This window comes from Pelecanus crispus, chromosome 7 (assembly GCF_030463565.1).
Source record: "Pelecanus crispus isolate bPelCri1 chromosome 7, bPelCri1.pri, whole genome shotgun sequence".
Classification (NCBI taxonomy): domain Eukaryota; kingdom Metazoa; phylum Chordata; class Aves; order Pelecaniformes; family Pelecanidae; genus Pelecanus; species Pelecanus crispus.
The window spans coordinates 24,671,091-24,693,163 of record NC_134649.1 but is presented as its reverse complement, the minus strand read 5'-3'; the positions used below and the strand labels follow the sequence as shown (position 1 = coordinate 24,693,163).

Sequence of the window (22,073 nt, the reverse complement as noted above, 5' to 3'; positions counted from 1 at the left end):
TTTTGCTTTTTCTTATTTTTTTTCCCTGCTCTTTGCCTTTGCTCAGCACTGCCCTCAAAGCCCTCAGGAGAGAGGAAAACACTAATCCCTGGGGTGGGAAGCTGCGTGGGAGGGCTTTGGGAGAACACCATGACAGGCACTCATTGAGTCCAGCCACGGGTACCCCTTTTGGCACAGCAGGGAGACCCCCCAGGCCACCCCACTGGGACTTAAGCAAGCTGCCTCCAGTGCATCCGCAGGCAGCTCCCACTGCTTTCATCCTGCCAGGACAACCACCCCCTGTCCCAGGGCTGCAGTTCCCATGGCTGTTTTAGCAGGTACAGATAAGGCCACAAAAAGAGTCAGCAGCCAGGGCACCCTGCACCAGAGGAGGAGCTGCGCAGGCATGGGGCGACGCTGCAGCTGCAGAGGATGTTTGCCTTCTATGGCCATCTTTTTTCGCTGCACTGCTGGCAGAGAACAACAGTGCTGGCACAGAGGAGAGGCCCACAGCCTCTGCAGGCACTGGGGGCGGGGGGGGGGGGGGTGTAGGGGACACAGGGGGTAGAACCAACCAACCAAAAAAAAAAAAAAAGAACCCCAAAACAAACAAAAAACCACAAACCCACCCAAAAAAGCTCATGGTTGCCCTCTCAGAGGCCTCCAGAAAAGCTCAGCATCTCAGCATAAACAGCCCCATCAACATGCACCCATGCAGGCAAGGACTTGCTTTTCTCCTGGGCGGAGGGAAGATGCCCCAACCCCACTCATGGTCTCTGGCAGCATCTCAGACCAGCCTGCATCCCTCCAGGCAGAACTGAGGACCTGAGCAGGGAGGGGAACACATGCAGGTACCACCAAGCCTGAAGCATCCCAAACAGCCCCAAGAAGAAAACACAACAGACTACAGAAAGAGAGTCACAGCAGCCTCTGAGTATATTTTTTTTTCTGTTGCATTTCATATATTATCCAGTTTCACATTTTCATAGGATCAGCAATTATATAGCAACTTATTCTCAACTCCTTTAATACAAGCAAGACAGCCATGGTCATATAATACTTAAAGCACTTCAATACCAAGCAATAAGATGCTAAAACAAAAATTGCACAATTTCTTGTTTACTATGCCTGACTGAATCATTGTTACAGAAGACAACCCTTCTCTTTCAAGCTTTTAACTAAACATTAACTTATCTTACAGGATTACAATTTCTCTTTAATAATAATAATAATTAATTGCACACAAACACACAAGAAATTCTTTATGATGCATAAATATTTCCTTATTACACATGGTACAAAAATACTTGTAACTTTTTTTTGTTCGGTATTCCCATAAGGATGACTGATTATTTGGCAGGACTGGATGCTCTCCAATCAGAAGGATGTGGGGGAAAAATAGTTAGATATTTTACAGCCGTTCTATATATAGAAGTCTGAAGAAGAAAAAAAAAAAACAACCCTGACTTTAAAACCAGAGAAGAATGGATGAGAACAGAAACCCAGTGCATTGTACTTGGGGAAAAAAAAAAAACAACACAAAACATTTTTCAAATTCTTCTGGTTATACTGGGAAGGGGAGGAAAGAGGTGGGAGAAGGGGTGAGACAAGGACAGTTAGTATTTCTCAAAGCCAAGTCTTCACCGAAGCAAGATGAAAGCCTTGATGGATCAATCCATTGGGCCAAGACCTGTTGCTAACGGTTACACAAATGCTAGAACAAACAAACTTACACTCACACATACACAAGTTAAGTGTTTTAATTCATGCCAGAAAACATGCAAACCCCATTGCCTTTCATTTCCTTCAGCCTAGCCACCAGGGCAGGGCGAGCCCAGGGAAGCCCAGGACCAAGCCCCCCTGGCTGGGTTTCGGCACAGCCAGATGGCAAAGCTCAGTCGGGGAGGATGTCCTGGGGATGGAAGGAGGGATGGAGGAATAGATGGAGGCAGCACATGGCCCACAGTGGGGGGCCATGGCAGCTTCACAGTCCAGGGAGGGGGGATGCTGGCAGCCCCAGGGATGGGGGGGAGCATGCCGGGGCCAGGTGCCTTGTCCGCTGGCTGCAAACCAAACCAAGAGGAGTCTGAGCGATCGTCCCTGGCACATCCCTCCATGGAGAGGCAGGGAGGAGGAACGCAAGCTGAGGAGACACACTGCAGGACAGGAGCAGCAGTGAGTGGGGCTGGCTGGATCCACATCCCGAGTGGCATCCACATCCCTTTCCCCACCCTGGGGCTTGGTGGGTCTCCCTGCTCCCACCAGGGCGGATTTGGCCCCATTACCCATCAACGTAACCCAATCACATCCTTCGGTGGATGCTGGGGACTGAGCATGAGCTCCCATCCCTCCTCCCCACAAGAGCCCAAGGAGCTCAGGGACAAGCAAGACAAAGACCTGTCTCCAAGAGTAGTTAATTACTTACTAACAAACTAACAAAACTGACGAGACTTCCATCCTTGCTGGGTAGCTTCGGAAGGAGGATACCAGCGCATCTGGAAAAGAAAGTCACACCAGAGGTCCATGATCCAAGATTATCTCAACCAGAGCCCAAACCTTCAGCTCCTTCAGGCCACATATGAGGTACACTGAGTAGAGATGTCTCCAGCATGGGAAAGGAGGCTCCAGGATGAGCCCCAAATAATACTCAAGTAGCATCCCAACCTGGGGCTGCACCGTGCCAGAACTACCTGATGTGCCACCCCCACACTGGCCATCTCTGGTGGCTCATGCAAGGACAGACTCAGACTCACTAGGCACTGGGACCTGGCCAGGTCCTCCCTCCCTTAAGGAGCACAGCAGAGATCCCACACATCTAAGAAGGAAGCTAGCACCCTAGCTCATGGCTTGCCTCAACATCTCAAGTACTTTCTGCCTATTGGCATAACCAGAAGACAGCCCTCAAATTCACACCCATGCCTGGCCCCAGCTCACCACAACATGCAGAACACTACTGTTCAAGCTCGAAAAGCTCATCACCACCAAGCTATCTATGAAGTTTACCACTGCAGAAGTGGGTGCAAGGAGGGGCTGTTTACCCCCCCCACCCCAACACGCTCCCACTCCCCAACACAGCTCAAGTTTAGATCTTTTCCCCCTGTTCTGGCTCAGGCAGGGCAGAGGAGGCTGTTTGAGCATGCAGCACCCCAAGATGGTGGCCACTCTGCCCTCAGCCAGCAGAAGGAGGCATCTCAAGACCACACATTTAAACCAGACAACCTCTACATGACACACATGGGGTAAGAACTGGCTCATCTATCACAGAAGAGACTCATGAAGTTTCCTAAGTCACAACCCAGCCATGAGAAGAGGCTCCAGGAAGACCACATCACAGGAAGAACCTGGTAGAGCTGCAAACCAGCAAAACTTGGAGGCTCCCCTGGCAGGTCATTGCTGCCACATCTACTGCTCAGGGCTGCTCGTTGCCAAGGAAGGACTGCTGGGTGTGGACCCAACGAGCAGACATGGGAACACTAACTGAACAGACACTTTCCAGCATGTCAGTAGATGCAGCAAGCTGGCAACATCCAGTAGAATAGCATCAGACATCCAGATGCTCCCGTTTGGTCTGCAAGTACATCAGGCTGGGCTGAGTTAGCAGCTTCATGCCTGAGAGCAGCAGGAGATGAGTCTGTGCCACTTGACTGAGCACAGATCCAGTGGCAGGAGCAGCTAGTGGAGCTTGGTCCTGCTACTGTTTGCAAAGGGAGCTGAAACACAGCAGCCATCCCCCCCTCTCCTCCCTCCCCAGCTGGTGGGAGGCGAGTACAGCCTCAGTGCTGACAGGCATCAAGAGCAGCAGGTACTTTCAGGGCTCTGGGTACCAGCAGAATGATGGACTTTGCTTTAAGGTCGGTAGAAAAGAGGCAGAAAAACCCCTAGAGCCCAGTGTGAACTGTTCCCCTTGCCAGACCATCCTGGCAAGGTTGTCCCCTTGCCAGACCAAACCTGGCTAGATGCTCCCCTCCCAAGCATATGCACCACTCCAGGGCCAGAAGGAAAAAGCAGTATTCCCAGACCAGCTCCAACCCCCATGCATAGCACTGTCCCACTAAGAGGAACCCTTGGTCAAGGACAGGCAGACTTTCTTGAAGCAAGGTCCCAGGTCAGTTGGACAAAGGAATAGTTGCAGCCACAGCCAAAGCATCTAGTTTGGCAGAGGCTTTGGAGCCCATCTAACTGTGTAGGGACACAGCTGATGCACTACTGTCACACCAGCAAGGGCAGTTCTGCCAGCCTCTTTCTAACAGGGCTCTTGCCAGAGTCAGGTCTCCCCTGCAGGCTGTAAGCATGAAAGAGACATCAAGAAAGGTTGAGATGACAGCTGGCAATGAGGGCAGGCATTTTGCAACTACCTAGCAGGCTGCCTGACCAATCCACTGCATGGCACATGCAATACAAGTCTTGCTGCAAAGTTATTCAGGACTTGAGATGCAGACCTGTGTCCTCAACACCAGCTGCACAAGACCTCCAGAAGCTGCACACAGGTCTTCAGAAGAGACAGAGCTGAAGACCAGGACATCCAGAGACTCAGTGACAGCCCTTGGATTACTCTCCAAGCTAGGCACATCCTCAATGGATCCCTTCAAACCCTACTCACTGTACCCCTGTAAGAAGCAGAAGTCTGACACCTGATGGAGGTGCAAAGTCAGAGGCTTTGCATTCATTCCTTTATACAGAGACACACAGCAAATGGCCAAGACCTTGACACTGCAGCCTCCTTGCAGGAGCTGGAAGGGACAACAAGCACACATCTCCCAGAAAACACGCTGCCTGCAATGGCCAAGTCATCCCTCCACCATCACAAGGGCTGTGATGCTGGTAACTGAGGTCCCTGAACTCATGCTTGGGGCTGTTCAAGTCCCCCCTCTTGTGACACTTCCTACAGGGAGGAGGCCTGCAAGTTTGCAGAGGCTCTGTCCTAGCAGGAGTCTCTCATCAGCTAAGTTAGATCTGCTGGATCCCAGGCTCCTGTTCAGGCACCAGCTCCATGCTCAAGGCAGCTGTCTGTGGCGAGGCACACTGGGCTGGTCAGACGCCTTGCCAGACACCTTTGCGAGGCAAGTGGATGCTACCAACTCAGTTCCCAGCTGGCCCCATAGCTTGCTCTGTGACACAGCAGCCAGGTGCATCCCAGTCAGTCCAGCCTTGGGTGGAGGGAATCAAGGGCATGGACATTACCAAGACCCTCTTTCCCAGCAAGGGGTCACATCTAGTGCCATGACCAAAGTGCTATCTTGGTGCCATGCACACCATGCCTTCACTTCTCTGTTAGCCTGTGAGAGGGACCCAGTTCAGCTGCACCCTTGCTCCCCAGCCTGGGACCACCACACCGCTCGGGGACATGGTTATCTCTTTGCACAGACACAGGCCAGGAAGGCTCACAGCCCAGTGCGGGCAGCAGCATCACTGACGCTTTATGGGGCCACCACAGCAGCTGCCAGTGCAAGGACTGGGGTTACTTGCTCCCCACCAGCCCTGTCACTGGGAAGTGCTTGCTCAGCAGAGCCACATCTCCTCAGCAGCCAGCAGTCCTCCTCCCCAGCCAATGACTCCCACTCCAGCACCCCTCCCCTCAACAGCTGGAAGTAGTTTCCTCCTGCCCAGCAGCAATCGGAAACTCCCCCCGCATACACAAGGCTGTGAGCACTTAACCCCAAGAGCTGCCTCCATCCCACGCCAGGACCAGCGCGAGCAGCGCAGCTTTACATAAGCATGCACATGCAAGACAGCCATCCCCCACCCTGCTCCCCAAGCCTGGTGGCTCTTCATCCCCTCCTCAGGGGGGCTGAGTCAGCTTCTGTGCCACATGCACGCCCCACCCCAAACCTGGCCAGAGCCTCCAGCACCTCCAGTTTCAACAGAAATCCTGCTTTTCTCCTAAAACATGCACTGTTCATAGCTCTGGCACTAACAAACCTCCACTTCTGATGGACTGCCTCTCCTTGCCTTCTTCCTGTAGGTCTCCAGTGCTCGTACATGCAAACCCAGCCAGCCTGACTCAGTGGCCCCACCTGCCAGTAGCACAGCCTTGCAGCCAGAGGGTCTCAGCCTGGAGGCTAGCAGGAGCTCATGCAGATGCAATGATCCTGGGTACAAGCCAAGGCTCTGACATGCTGGCAGGGTGAGGGAATGACCTGGCAGGTGCTTCAGCCTACAGAAAGATTAAGGGCTTGATGAGATGAGGCAGGAACACCCCCTCGCTAGGAGTGATGTTTCTGAAACCAGCAGAAAGCACTGGAAGAATCAGACCGGAGGCAGCAGCTAGCCAAGAGGATGTGTTCTTTAGGGCAGTGGCACCTGCCAAGGCAGTTTTCTCTTCACATCCCTCAAAGTGTCTCAGGCACCTTGCTTTTGGCAGGGAGTAGAGAGGTTCTGCAAATCTGGGGCTCCTGGAGCCATCTGGACAGCACTGCAAGAGACTGCATAGAGTTGTCCCAAGAGGATTGCAACCCAGCAGGCCAAGCCGGAGCAAATGCTCCTGTAGGGAGCAAATTTCTCCGAGGACTTTTGGAAGATCCGTTATCTCTCAAAATACTACATTTGTCAAGGAGGAAGCTGAGAATGAGTGAATGGAGGCATCCAACACCAGGCAAGAAAGCAGAGCAAGGGAGGCTTTTACTGGAAGAGATGCAGTTGTTTCTGGAGCTGCATGAGCTCACAGTTGGAAAGGAGTCTGGCCACACCACTGCAAACATGTCCTGCTCGCCTGCCTGTAGGGACAAAACAGACACTGCCAGCCGACTGCAGCCAGCCTCATGCTGCTGTGTTCAACATCTGTCCCAGAAAACAACTGGAGAAGAGAAATTTGTGCCTCTGCCTTCCACAGGCCAGGTGAAACATCCAGAAGTGAAGAGCCTCTCCCTTGCTGCAGCACAAGACCAGAAAGCACAAATAAATGATAAACAGGACAGATAAACACCCCATTGGCACTTCACTCTCCTTGTCAAGTCCTCTGTTGTCTCTCCCAATTACCCTCAGAATTTAAATTTCCTATCTTGCCACAGTCCTTATGGAGAGCGATTCCTTCAGCAGGAAAAAGAGAGGATGGAACGGAGGACTGAATACATACATTCGTCCTCGAGCCACCTTTAGCTTGGATGGCCTGCCTTTCCTCCTTAGTTACTTCTGGTCTGCTTGTCTTTGCTCTGCAGTCAGCCCCAGCATCTTGTGGAGCTTAGAGCTATCCCTACAACTAGAATGGACCCAGCCACCTCCCGAAGTACCAGAAAGGTTTCCTGTGCAGGCAGGGACAAAGCACTCCGTTGTGCTCCTGGGAGGTGGTAGGACCCCAACCAGCATGTCCAAGAGCTGCATCTAGTTACCAGCTGCTGATGTGTAGAGTAGCATCTTCCGTTGTGCTGCTGAGACAGCCTCACCCCAGCAAGCCATGAGCACTGTACAGTCACTGCTTCCCCCAGGCTGTGGGTCACTAGGTGCAAGCCTTGGGCAGACTATATTGGTGGCCATCAAGAGCTGTTCTGCTCCAGCTGGAAACATAGCTGATAGGAACATGACCCAGGGCAGGCAAGAACAGCCTGCAAAGGCGCACCCGCAAGGCCCTAACATCATCCATTAGTGCTCTCTGGAGACATACTTCCAGCCTCAGCAGCAGACACTTCACCCAAGCCACCCACTTCCAGGGTCCTTCAGGGGGCTGGGTTGAGGAGACAAGCATCCATAAGCTTGCATGCTGTGTAAGGCCCAAGCAGCTCAGCCCACCACCAAGAAAACCTTACTGCAGTCAAATCAAGCACACAGATCTCCCCAGGCAGCTATAGTGAGGGAGAGCTGGAGGATCAGCACATCATCTCACATTGTGTTAAGAGGCATGCAGAAGACAACAGGCACTGATCCATCCTGTTGCTTAGAAAAAGTGTTTTAACAGGCATCCATCTAATTCTTTGTACCCCTCTGGGCCTTGAGGCAGCTTATCCTACAGCTCGTGGAGACATACCCATCTCGCAGACTGCAGCAAACAAGAATTTCTCCTTTTCCCAGAGCAGAAGCAAGTTGTGCTGCTTTTCCTTTGGGTTGAGCTAGCCAGGCAGAGCCAGTGCTGGCCACAGGTCAGGAAGTAATTTCTGATGGCATCTCAGTCCAGTTCACTCATCAGGTGTGATTTAGCAAGAATGGCTGCTCATCAGGTACCTGAAGGAGCTAAGACCATCTCCTGCCTGCTTTTCTCTGGATAGGAGGAAATGGCTGGCTTGGGGAGAGCTTGCTCAGGGCTGCTTGGCCAGCTATGCCAGCACTAAGTCACTGCAGTTTAGGAAGACACCATAACCATGAAGGTCTTGAAGAGTGCTTCACACCTCTGGGAAGCATGGAGATAAACAAATAAACAAAATAATAAACAAAATAATCCTGGGAATTCCTAAACAACAGCCCCAACAAACAGGCAACAAGTTATTAGGCACAGAAAATCCATCACTGTCTCCAGCCTCCCATCCCAGGGAGGGTCCATCAGAGCTTAGTTGCCACAACATGAAGTTCAGGAGATTCAGCAGATGACCATGAAGTGAGTCTGGAGATCAGCAATGCACAAATGCAGGATTCCCATTATCCAGCAGATCCATCATGATGGCCATTGCTTGGTGCTACAAGGCTCAGCCGGGCTGGTGGCACTCAGGTGGTCACACACCCAGCAAACAGCAGCATCCCAACAGAAGGCAATAGTCGAGGAAGAGCACAGCACCTGAGCCCACGCCAGCAGATCTTCCCCATGCTCTCAGTTCTCTAGGGCCAGCACCAGATCACAGCCACTGGGATCTCCCTCATGTCCATCCACAACAGCAGCCACTGCTCAGGAGATCCAGCTTTCTCTGAGCCAGCCCAGGCAGCAGACAAGAGGGAAGGGTTTTTTTGGAGCACTGACCTCTCCTTCCATCAATGGGCTCTATCTCAGCTTAGTGTTGGGAAGCCTCAGGGTCCTGCTGGGCTCTTGCACCACCACATAGCCATGATCCAGTACTGCTCCTTCCACCCACCACTCACTTGGACAGGTCCCAGCTTCAAAGGCCCACCTCCACCATCTCCTTGAAGCCTCCAGGCAGGCTACTGCCAGCAGCCACAACATGGATGCTCTGAGGGCACCTTGGGCAGCCCAGCCCCAAAAGGATTGGCATCTGTGAGCTTTCATTCCATGACCTGCTCCCTGCCTTGGAAGCATCTGCCAGTCTCCTGGGCTCTGGGTACCCAACACTTCAGCCTAGTCCTCTACAAGCACTATTTAGTAACCACCACCATGTTCTTATGAAACAATCCTGCATCCAGCCCCTGCTTTCCAGAGCAAGTCCTGCCCTCAGAGGTGCTGTCACAGCTGCAAGTATCTCTTTGCAAAAGAGCTCCAGGAGCACTGATAGCCCCTAGTGTCTCCTACTGCCCACTCAGAGCCTGGCTTAGAGGCACTCCAAAACAAGTGGTTTCACAGAGATGCAATGCAGCCCAACTCCATCACACAGGCAATAGATGAAACTGTTCACCAGGTTCAAGCAGAACAAGACAAACTGTATCATTGTCTCTATGCTTGTGTCAAGCTCTCCCCATCTTCCCAGAAGACCAACTCTGCACATCTTTGCACCTCACAGTCTTCCAAGGGCAAAGGCAGACCTGGGCCCCCGTCTTTGATGACTTCTTCCCCCAATATGACTACCACACAGATGAAAAAAGTCTACCCAGAACCACTGCAAGAAGCAGGCCAGGACTTGGTTCCCTCAGTTAGAGCTGACCACAGTGACCATCTTCCCTGCCAACCAGTCCCAGGCCAGGCTAGGCCATCTTCCCTCTTCCCAAGCTTCCAGTTTCCTAAGCCGCTTCCATCTCTCCCAGGCTCACAAAACTTGTGTCCTGCCTGTGATTTCAGGCTGCAAGAGAGAAGCCAAGCTCCAGGTAGGCACTTGCTCCATTTCCGGTAACTGGAGAGCAAAGAGGTGAGATTAGACCCATGATTAAGGACAGGGTCTGTTCCGGTATGCAATTCTGGAACAAAGTGACTGGCAAGTGCTGTTGTCTAATGTGCCCGCTAGATTTTAGCCGTGTGCTATCGCTATCACGTCACTCACCTCCCCCACCGTGTGCCAGGAGTGAGGTCAAGGTGTATTTCTGGTTGCCCTCAAAGGGTCGTGGCTGGGGAGAAACCAGGTTTCTTTCACGCCAAGCAGCAGGGTTGTTTCTGCCCCGGCTCAACCAGGCTGCTCCCCTCCCACCAGTGGGACCTGGCTGAGCCTGGCTCAGCTGGGAGGAATTGATGTAAGATGGTGCCATGCTGTGTGTGCCATGTCATGTGCTGCCGAGTTGGAGATGTGGGTTAGAAAAAGAAGGCCTGGTATCTCATTCCCCAGGCTCCGGTGGGTGGGTAGCGTGAGGCCCATGCACTGGGTTGCCAAGGAGATACGGGCTACAGAGATGGGCAGAAGCTTGCAAATCCCATGGTGCACCTTGGAGGAGAGATGGTTACCTTACCAGTCTTTCCAGATGTGGCTGCCATCATGCTTAACACTTCTAGGAATGGAGCTGTAGTACAGCCACTCCACTAGCTGCAATAAGGCATCACTAGGGTGTCCCATCTCCAGGGACAGCTCTGAGCTTCAGGGCTAGCCTGCGCTGGCATCATGGCTGGAGTTCACTAGGGACATCAAAGGAGGGATTTGAGAGAGGGTGGGAGGGAGGGAAGGCAGATGGGACAATCTTAAAGTCAGTGGAGTCTCCACAGGTAGAGGCTCTTAGCAGTGCAGGGTCAGGCCGCAGTCACATCTACAGCAGCCTGGTGCCTGCTGGGAGCATCACCATGGCACAGCAGGGCTGGGAGCAGCAGCCAGTCTCGTCTGCAAGCAGCTTACAAACAGCTCCCAGTGCACAAGCTGAGGCCAGGCTTGGCTTGCGCCATCTCCTGCCCCTTGTCACTCCTGCCAGCCCTCTGAGCAGCTCTTCAGGAGGTTGCATAGGTGCATCACAGAGGCAGCCACCTCCTCTCCTGCTCACTACCAGACTTGAACACAGAGCTGCAAGAGGATGAGCACTTCAGGTTTAAATCTTTTGCAACAAGCTCTCAGTTTAGCTACAGCCTTCAACTTCCTGCCTGCTTCAGGACTGATTGTTATAGAGCTGCTACAGCTCTATCCATCCCCATGAATGTCCTCCAGCCAACACGAGTCTCAGCAGGAAGAACTGCACCTGTCCATGTGCCCACCACCCCACCAGCAAGGCGAACCAGCCCCTACCAGCGAGAACAGAGGGCTCAGCACACCAAGACTAAGGTTACAGCTTGTAGCCCAGTTTGTGAGCAAAAGTCATCTTAGGCTTGCTCCACCCTGCCTCAGCTCTGCAAGGGAGAGGGCTCCAGCCTAGAGACCAGGCAGCTCAGAGCTGCCAGCCTGAGTAATGTTTAACCCCATAAAACTTTATTGGTAACATATACTGTGCCAGAATATCTCCCTGTGAGGTCACCGCCGGCTCAAGCACAACGCAGCAAGGAGCAGCTGTAACTGCTTGGCTAGCCCAGCTGCTCTTCAGAAGAGAGCTGGGTCCAGCCATGGCCACAGTCTGGAAGGGCTACACTGGCTCCCTAAGGCTTGGGGGCATGTCACCACTTACGGACCTCCTTGGGCAGGGATTTCTACCTATACAGGGAGCTCCCTGGAGCCTGTGGGTCATTCTTCAGGCCAAAAGATCTCTTTGAAAGCTAGTAGCTTGCCAACTGGAGGGCAGGAACTAAGACCCTAGAGCAAAAAGATCTGGCTGAAGGCCTCCTTGATACCCTCCACTTTAGGAGGGCAGAGGTTTTCTCCCACACCATAAAGTTTTGGTGTCTAACTCTTATACTCAGGGTCCCCACAGAGTCACTGATGATCATCCCTGAAGGAACTGCGGTAATGGTTTCGCCTTCCTCAGCCAGGCCAGAGGTGTTTCTTCCTGATCCTCCCTGCCAGGGGCAATTCAACTGGCAACAGCCCTTTAGCCCCACTACCCTACACACAAGGGGCAGGGAAAGAAAGACATCTGCTCTCCTGGGCTACCCAGGAGCAGAGCACACTCCTGTAGTTGTGGGCACCATCAATAACTTCTGGAGAACACCAGCAAGCACAATCCTCCCAGTGAAGGACCAGGCTCTGGAGGCCCTTGGAAGAACAAGCCAGTGCCTGGTCCTGCCCTGGGCCCCATGTACTTCTTGCCTACCCTGCAGGAGCTTCAGCCCAACACTAGCTCACCAGCAGAAGGGCAAAAGCAGCAGAGGCCTGCAGGTGTATGAGGGGCAAGACAGACAAGCCTACACCGGCCAGGAGCTTGCATCCCCTCCACTGCCTCCATATTGCATTTGGGAAACAAGCTTGGGTTGCAGCTGGGCAGTTACAGTCAAGATGCTTGTGTGAAGCAAGAGGATGCCAGAGGGCCAGCTGAGCTGACCGTTGGCCAAGTGCACAAGGTGAGGGGACACAGCTCTTCCTCCTTTCAATTTAAGCAGGGAAGAGTGAAGCTAAACACCCTGCTTGACATGGCAGAGAGCAGAGGTTCAGCCCTGATGCTGAGGTCTAAGCACAGAGTCCTACTGTCCTAGTCCCCTATGACACCACTACAGGAGCAGAGACTGAAGCAGGTAGAGCAGAGCTAGCTGGTAACACCAAGCAAGGCAGGGACAGGGGCCCCAGGTTCTCCTGTACAAGTGCTCCAAACCAAGCACCTTAACTTGGAATTAGGACACTACTTCTGTTTCAGCTTTCCTTTTGCATTTCCATGGTTTCAGGGACTTCATGCTCAGCAGGGGTGCTTGTCTCACTACATTCCAGTTTCAGACCAGTACAGGCATCCCTATACCTCCGGCTGTCAGCAAGCATACCCTGGGACACCAGGCAGCTGGTTGCACCACCAGCATTTCCAGAGTCTCATACACAGAGTGACTGTCTCTAGCCTGCATCCAGGGTGGCTAACACCACTGCCCCATCAGAGTTCCTCACTGTGGCAAGGCTCTGATTACTTCATCTCCTGCAGGACATCCTCCTCCAACTTCAAAAGTATTTGAGTCATTTGGCCCAAGGGGATCACAGCTGAGCCCCTCAGCTTTAGCACCAAGCTAACCCTGTTAGCTGTAACCTTTGCTGTGACTTCAAGGACATTTTGTAGCTATTTTACTTGCTGGCAGGTTGCATTTCCTCACAGCAGTCCCACAACACAGTTCTCCAGCCATGGGGACCAGCAAACCCAACCAGAAATTAAGCCCTGACTTTCTCCCATCTGCCTGCCTCTCACAGGGAAGCCAGCTAGACCTGCAGAGTCAGAAATCATCGTCCAGCTCTGACTGCTCTCAGCCACACAGACCTCTCCCCTGCAGCTTGCTCAGGGCTGAGGGGCCCCCCATGCACTTCAGCCAGGAGGTTCTGCCCAGGAGCCAAGGTACAGAGGCCAGGGTCAAACCAGCGAAGCGGAGACCCACGGGAGCGAGCACCAGGGCAGGGGAGAGAGGAGAGCCTGGTTCCTGGCACAGGACACAGGGCGTGACTCACCTGAGCGTGAAGAGCAGCAGCTGCAGCAGCAGCCGCTGGGTATGTGAAGGCAGCATGGGGGATGGCAGGGGTTAGCTCCGTGGTGTACAGTGGGTAGGGAGCCCACGCTTCTGGGGATGCTGGAATAAGAGCTGCTCCAGTCAGGTCATCTAGACAGGAGGAGACAAGGTAGAAGCATCTCAGTAGCTAGACCCAACAGCCTGCTTCCAGGGACAGGCTCTGGATTTCCAACCCCAAACTAAAGATGGCAGTGCAAAGCTCAGTGAGTTTTAAAATATAGCACCCCTGCAGCATCTCTGTGATCAGCTGCTCCTCTGGCCTCCCAGCCTTGTCAAGAGAGGCCAGGAACATGCTCCATCACTGCTCAGCGCCCCACACGGGCTTCGGGTAGGCTTCACACACACAGCACAGGGCTGGGGCCACAGGATGGCAGGACAGAAGACTGGGCTCAGCACCACATTACAGGCTGCCCAACAAGCCTCAGCAGGGTTGCTTACCCCACCAGGCTACACTGAGGGTACATGGCACAGGACTCATCCTTTCTGCTTCGCACCTAGGGATAGTTTAAAGGACTTATGGTATCACTTGAACTACCAAAACCAGCTCTGCTCTCCCAGCTTCTAGCGTTGGTCAGAAGCCTTACCAGATGCCTGTTATTCTCCTGCACCTCTAACATGCTGGCCTTCCCACACCAGGCAGATTTCAGCCAGAGCATACATGAGTATGGTTTCCTTTTCACCCTGGCAGCATTCCCAGGGTTTGGCATCTCCCAGGTTGGACCATCCACAACCTCAAAGTCGCTCCCAGCATACTCACAGGGGTCCCGTGCAATGAAGTGTGCGCCCAAGGCAGGGTGGATATTGGTGGGGTTTGGCGTGGCCATCAGCTTGCTCTTGGCCATCTTTGTGTTGGCTTTAGCAAACTCTAAACGCAAGGTCTGGGGATTCTCTGGGTCAAAGCGGATGCCCTGTCACAGAAGAAAGCACAGGAATCTCTCAGAGGTGAAGTTTCCAATCCAAACACAGGCTGTGTCTATTCATGGCGCAAAGCCCAACCAGGGAGACAAGACCATCACGCTGCAGTCACATGCCCAGATTTTTGTCACCTCACTGCAACACTCAAGCTCCCATGTGCTTGTGTTTCTACATTTAGCTGGCCTAGAACCACTGCTTCGAACGTGAGGGACACAATTTTGCTCCTTATGTACAGTTCACCAACCAGCATAGCAGTGATGGCTACCAACACTGGTCAGGAAAGATCTGTCTGCTGGAGCTGGGATAACCCCATCTATAATGGAGCTCCTGTCTGTGGTGCTGCTATATCCACTGCCAGCCTGGGCACAGACACAAGCACATGCCCCAGTGCCCAAGGCAACGTCTACAGCAGAGCAGAACCAGATCAGCATGTCTCGCTGCCTAGATACCACTAAATCCTGCAGGTCCACATGGGATGGAGATAGTTTTGGGTGTGCCTGCCACGCTGACCATCCCCAAGTCTCTTCCTTGAGCTGCAGCAGTTTGGAAGTGCTGTGAACATACTAAAGAGCCTGTACCAGACAGCTTTGGCCCTGCCTCATGCCCTGCCATGGAAACACCAGCATGGGAAAGCTGGTTTCCTTCGTTTCTGAAGGAAGTGCCTTCTGACTGCAGAGGTCATGGCAGGCCAGAGTCCAGGATAAGGACCTGCTCTGCTGAACTGCCACACACTTTTCATTAGGGCATTTGGTAAGTGAGGCTTTAACAAGGCCGCTAGTGCCAAGCAAGTCCTTCAGCCACATGACAGACCAGCTTTGCAATGAGCCTGCTTCACTACCCACATACCCTGGTGAGCTTGACCTAGAGCCTCAAAAAGCTGATGGTAAACACAAGTTGAGCTCCACATGCCTCATTAAAGTATTAAAGGGTGTCAACTGAGTATCACCCTATGGCTGGAACTACCTATGTCCTCAACACCTCTCTTCTCATCTGTTTGCTAAGGGTTGGTTCCCCAGAGAAGAGCTGCCCACTTCAGGTACTCCAAGCCAAGCTCAAGTCAAGCAGTCAAGCTAGGATGAGCCCCCACCTCAGTGCAGACATCAGGAGGAAAAGCTCCTTGAAGAGTAGCTCTGGCCACACATTGACACACAAGTAATCCACACTCATTTGAACAAGCGGGGGTCTCAGTCCACAACTCTTCCCCATACAGGGGGGAGGCCTTAATGGATAAGGAACAGGATTCACAACCTGGATCCTGTTATGAGAGGCCAACTGTTGAGTAAGGAGGTGCATGCTGACTCAAGAAAAGAAGTAGCTGTGCTTTCACCACACCCTCAGAGGCCCTGAAACAGTCTTCCATTGGTCAGAAACTACACCTACGCTAAGCGTGGGACAGTTTGCATCCATTTGCTCAGGCTGATGTCAGCCTTAAACAGCTTTCCTGCTTCCCTGGTGGGATACTGTAGAACCATTTAGCTTCCATACTCAAGGGCACAGCTGAGACACCCTAGCCCTTCCTATACTATGGACAAGCCAAGCATCACTCTGGCCTACAGCTCCAGATCTAGCTACAGCAGGGTATATGGCCCCCAGCCCTCCCAGCATATCAGGTACTCACATTCAAGGCATTCTTTGCTGCTTCAGCACCAGCCCGGCTGTCAAAGGTCACAAAACCAACTGGCTAAAAGAAATAATGCTGATTTCAGTTTGGAAGCCTCTTCCAGCTCCTCAGACTACCCTGCCACCCCCTCTGCCCCCAGACGGCTTACAGCAGGCAGAAGAGACCATCTAAAGCTGCAGAGGGCCTTCAAGCAGAGCTTGAAGGTTCTTGGGTCATCAGCCCAAGATTCCTGCTCTGTGTCTGCTCCCACCACATTAAAATGCTTTGGCATTCCTACATGTGGGGGCACTGCTTACCCTGGTAGACCCCAGCAAGGGTACCCTTTGCCTACAAGGGGAACTACTGCCTTGATTAGTATGGGACTGGAGAAGGTTTCTGGCAGCACAGGGTTAGAGGCTGAAACATCAGGTCTCACCAAGCCCATATGGCCCTGGGCAGCAATAGAAGACATGGAGCCATTTAGCACATGTGCTTGGGGCCACCAGGACAGTGGGGGTGAGCAGAACCCAGCTGTATACAGGGTGCTGAACACAGACAATGCTTTTCATAGTGAAATGGTACCTGTCCCCCTTCCCCTCCCGACATGTCTGGTAGTCTAGCAAAAGCCAAAAATACCCAAGCTGGAAGAAGGATGTACCTGTTTTGAAGTTAGCTTGATCAGTGACCCTTCATAACCCTGCAGAAGGGAAGAAAGCAAGTCAGTGTCAGGTTTCTGAAGGAGCCAAGCTACAGCTGAGACATGACAGCTCCAGGAGTTCCTGTAGCACCAAACCCTTCATAGGACATGGTTTGCAGCAGGAGTAGGTACATTAACACTTCTCTTTCCCACCAGAAGAGAATACCAAGATTAGACTAAGGGCAGAGCAGGTGTCTTAGCTAGTCTATTCTGGCCCTTTGGGAAGAAATCCCATTTTCTAGCTCTTCATCAGGCTACTACGATGAGCACCCTGCCTGGTTAGTGCCTAGAGAGCCCAGAGCACCCTGTGCTAGAAGAGTGCAAACAAGGGAACTCCACTTCCCCTAAGGACAGCCTATGTGATGATCTAGTGAAGGATGGACAGTCAGGGGATCAGGACACATCCTCAAGGAAGGGCTGGTCCAGTTGGGCAGCAGGGCTGACCAAGCAGCCTCCATCAAGCTCAAGACAGTATGATTTCAACAACAGGCGCCAGGGGAGGTTACCTAGCTGAGCGCAAGCCATAGGATACCATACTGCTTTCATATCAGGTTGGCCAAGCTTTCACAGAAGGCCTACCTTCCCAATTCATCCTTGCTTCCCCTCTGACAGAGATTGTTGCTGTAAGGCTGGCCACAAGACAGCATCTCTCCCACCAAAGACCAAATTTGAAGGCCTTCTTACCTTGAATGGTCGGAAGAGTAGGTAGAGCTCTCTGGGCTTGATATCCACAGGAAGGCCACTGACAAACAGCGTCCGTACCTATGAGAGAGGTCAATGAGGTCTACTGAAAGGAGATGCTTAGTATCAAAGTGGGAGTACAGAGCACAGTTCAGAATCTAGGTCCTTATTGCACTAGTAGGACACCCTGCACCGAAGGTGGCCTTGCAGGCACTAACCCTTCCCTACATTTGAGGAGCATTGTCCAGAATAAAATACACCCAGTCCTTTCCTTCCTGTGGCAAAGGTTTTAGACCTTTACAAAAATTCAATCTCTGGCAGAATAATCTGGGTTGGTTAGGACATGGACACCAGCCCCATGGTCTGACTGGACCTTGATGACTAAAACTTGAAAAGACTGCTAGAAGACCATACACCGCCAAAAGCACTGACACAAAAAGTTTGACATATATCAAAGGTCCAGAAGATACCAATACAAACCCCAGTTGTCTCTCTAGTTCTTTCTACAGATCATACGCTAGATCTCCTTTCCTTAGCCTATCCTGGCACTTTACTTCAGCCACTGATTCAAAGATAGCCCTCAATTTTGAAAAATACCTCACTGCTATATTCACATCTTTTCACTTCTGCAAAAGCCCCAGAACATCACTGGGAGGATGGTTTTTGGGTCCATCCCAGCTCCTTCACCAACACGCATCAGACCCCTCAGAAGTTGCTCCCAAACCAGCTTTTACGGTGTTTGTTCTATTGTGCCCAGCCAAAAGCCAGCTGTGCTGCACCAAGTCCATGTAGGCTGCTGCTCCTCCCAAGCTGTAGAAGTTACATGCCAAGTCCAAAAGCACTCAGCAGGTATAAGCAAAAATACAGTACCAGAGGAAGATTTCAGTAGATAGTCTGTTGAAGTTATCTATAATCATGCACATGAATAGCCAGGAAGAAGAAACAGTGCTGAAGGCTCATGGCCTGGGGAGAACTCTGCTCAACAGTCAGACCATCGTGGCCACCTTCTCCCTGCACTGGGAGACATTGGCCAGCAGCCTATTTCCATAGGAAGCAGCATGAAGCTGCCAAGACTTCTTGTAAATCAGCACAGAGCTGGAAAGGGAAGCTATGCACAACAGAGGTCACCAAGACACTAGTCATCATTAACAAGGACCAGGAGACCAACAAGCACAGCTCAGCCAGCAGTGACAGATAGGTGATGGAAATGAGATGGAGCTCTGTGTTCCTCGCTTTTCATTGTGTGGGGATGCCACCTACCAAGCCAGTCCCAAACAAGCCACAAGAAGGTCATGGGACAGCACCGATGCCCAAATACTCAGAATGGCACCAAACAGTGCCATCACTTTTGAGCTGCAAAACATATAGCAGGACCAGGAGCCCTAAGCCAGAGCCCATCTCCTAGCCTGTTTCCATTCCGGAGTGACCCCATTAGATTTGCAGGGCAGAAGCACTCTACTCCCGTATTTTAGTTTTTGCTCAGCCACTTACCCTTCCCCAGACAAAGCGGGTTTTATCTGACACCTCATTAAACCTCTTCTGCCACCAAAGCAAGCAGCACACTCCTGGGCTGGAGAGACAGGCTTGAGAACACAGGAGCATGCAGCAGAGCCTCTGCACCCTGTAACTCTTTTGGGGCAGCCAGACTCAGACTCCTCCAAGCAGGGAAGTTTCTCCTATTTACAGGAGAAAAAACACACACCTCCTTGAGCTCTTGTGCCTAAGACAGCCCTGCCAGGGCAGAGAGATACTCCACATCAATGGTGGGGGAAGAAGCGGGGGGGAGAGCAGCTTAAGCCCTCCAGGATGGACAGTGATCATGAAAGCCTTGGGGTCCTCTGCCCCTCTTGCTCTCTATGCATGCTGAGACTAAGGGCTGCCACCACCCAGTGAACACCCCAGTGGGATGCTACCACCCCCCATTAGTGTGCAGAGCCCTTTGCCAGCCTAGCATATCTCAAGACTGCTGCAGAATGCAACTACTGAGCATCCTTCCCATCCCCTCCCCTGATCCTTCAGTATGGATGGCCCTACCACACACCCTATCTTTTGCTTTGCCCTATCTAGGGAAGCAGGATGCTATCTGGAACACTCCAGAAACACTTTCCATGCCCAGGCTCAGTCCTACAATCTCCCTACCCAGACCAGCCCCTCATTTGATGCTTCAAAAGCATCACTCCAGGGCCACCTCATGCCCAGACAGAGCAGGCAATGGCACTGTCTCTCGTCTTGCTGGCTGCCTCAGACTTTGGCGCTTGCACTTCAGCGCAAGCTACATGGAGCACCTGCAGTGCATTCCCAGAAGACGCATGGCCATCTCTGGCAGGGGACGACTGTGTAGAGCATGGTGGCACACATGTGCCTCAGCCATGTGAAAGCACTATCCCTTTTCAATATTTCAGGATCTGAGTGCGCTCAGACCCCAGAATGGATGTTTCTTCCAAGCAGATAGAAATCTGCATCCCTGTTGGGTCTCTAAATGGTCCAGTGATGTGTCGCTTAGTAAGTCCTTGCGACAGGCGTGACAGAACGGAAGATGCGCAGTTGCTCAGGGAAGGGGAAGTCAGCTACTCAGAGCCCTTACAACAGCCTGAACAGAGCAATGCAGGTGCCTAGGAAAGCTCTTTTTCAGAGGTAACAAGCTCCTAATGCCAGCCCCATAAGTTGCTACCAAGGACAGGAGCAAGACACTTTCTCTTGCAGGCCAAGAGCTTCCCTTGGCCTCCAGGTCCACTCTTTCACCATACACGGCATTGGAAAGGAGATCCCAGCCAACCCACAGCACCTGCCAAGGGCTGGCATTGCCCCAAAGAAAGCCTGGGCAATCCCAAATACCACCAGCTAACATCTTCAAACAAGGTTTCCCCAAGGGTCTCAAGACAGACTAAGGAAAGTCCCTGCTCAGAAGAGCTTGTTAGAAGCAATGAGACCAAGTGGCTAGTTTTCTGAGGTCTCTACAGTTCAGCACATCCATAAATGATTTAGAAAAGGGTAAGGGGAAAATGAGACCAAGTTATTCAGGGAAGGGAGGGTGAGGCTAGTGAGAAACCCAAGAAATATATTTGAGGGACAGAGTGAGGTAAGCCAGAAGGAGATCACTTCTGAGACCAGGTGTAAACATGGGATCAGCAGCAATCGGACAGCAAAGGAGATCTGGGTTATCCCACAGAAGAAAAGCAGGAGGCAACCTGCCACTCTGAGCATCTTGTGCACTGTAGGTACCCTGGTCCAGCCTCCTCCCCCTGCTCCCAAAAAAGAGGAGACTAGATGTGGGCAACAGGGTCTGGACAAGCATCTTCCAGTGGATTAACCAAACCGGGACTCTCCAGTCACCCCTTTGCAGCCCAAGTCCTTCAGGCTTTGAGAGGCCACTAGGACCCGCCAGGGCTGATGAATCCAGACTTCCAGCCCTTGCACTCAAGGTGCCAAGACAAGGTAGGCTTCTGCTTAATTGTATTTGCCCTGCTTCAACTCCCTGCCACAAACCCCAGATCCATGTAGATATTCAGCCTCCCCACAGAGTGGCTGGAAAAGCCACAGGACAAAATATAAAATATCCATCCAGGACTAGATCAGAAACTCCCTGGGCCAAACTGCATATTCAGCAGGAGCTTGGAGAAGATACAGCAGAAGCAGATCTCAGGAATACCTTGTTCTTATGCTCACTCTTAGACTCTGCTACCAGCCACTCAAGATGAGATACCAGGTGAGAGCCATCCCATCTCACCCAGGACAACTAATCTTAACTGGACACATATGCACAGAGAGAAGCAGGGCAGTGGAGCAGGGAGCAGCTCTTGCCTAGGACAGCCCAGTGGGGTCATGCTACTGGAGGCCCTGCAGAAAACACTTTCCCTTCCCCATCCCTGCCCCCTCTGGGGATGTCCCCAGTCCAAACACCCGGCAGAGATGGAAAAGATCCATGGAAAACAGGATTTGTGCCAGGAGGAACAAGACCATCTAGGTCATCTCTTAGAGAGGGAGGATCCCAGCATAGCTTCCCACACAGGAGGGAGGGAGGGACAAGGACAAACCCATTTAGTGCTCAAGTCATCAGCAGCTCTAAAGCAGTTCTTACATAGCTGTGTCTCCCAGAAGAGAACACACCCAGTGTGAGCACAGCCAGGTACTTAGCACCAAGGCTTTAAAGAAGCCAAGCAGCAACACCTGCCTCTTCCTACCACAGCTCCAGCACTTCCAGGAGGTCAGCATGGGTCCTACAATATCCATATCTCCTGGCCATGTCTGCTTTTAAATAAGACCTCTTGCAAGGATGTCCCAAGCAGAGCCAGACACTGCCCTGCAGCCCAGTAAGGGTCAGGTTATGTCAGAAAACTTAGATGCAAAGGCATGAGTACCCACCTCCAGCAAGGCTGCTCTGGTAGGTCTCCAGCACTGAGCTTTTGTTAAGAGACAGCTCCAAATCCTTCCAGAAGCCAGCAAGGCTGACCCTTCTGCAAGATCAGCCCTTTAGCTGCATTACCCACAATCCCTGCTTTTGCACAGCTGTGGCTACTCCAGGCCCCCAAAATTGGCCAGGTTCTGGGGCCACGATCCCATCACCTGCAGCACACAAGCCTTTACCACCAGTGGTTAAGAGACATCCAAGGACAGCTACAGCAGGAACATGCTCTAGTACCTCA

General features: G+C 52.2%; 1 protein-coding gene across 1 annotated transcript in view; it reads right to left on the bottom strand.

The window, feature by feature from the left end:
• Positions 1-2,411: 2,411 nt before the first annotated feature.
• The window catches only part of RBPMS2 (RNA binding protein, mRNA processing factor 2), a 28,351-nt gene continuing 8,689 nt past the window's right edge, over positions 2,412-22,073 (bottom strand). The window contains exons 2-7 of the mRNA XM_075714325.1: positions 17,434-17,511; positions 16,711-16,749; positions 16,071-16,133; positions 14,295-14,445; positions 13,479-13,627; positions 2,412-2,474 (exon numbers count right to left, since the gene is read on the bottom strand). Of these exons, the coding sequence (XP_075570440.1) occupies positions 2,412-2,474; positions 13,479-13,627; positions 14,295-14,445; positions 16,071-16,133; positions 16,711-16,749; positions 17,434-17,511 (543 nt within the window). The remainder of the gene's footprint in view (positions 2,475-13,478; positions 13,628-14,294; positions 14,446-16,070; positions 16,134-16,710; positions 16,750-17,433; positions 17,512-22,073) is intronic.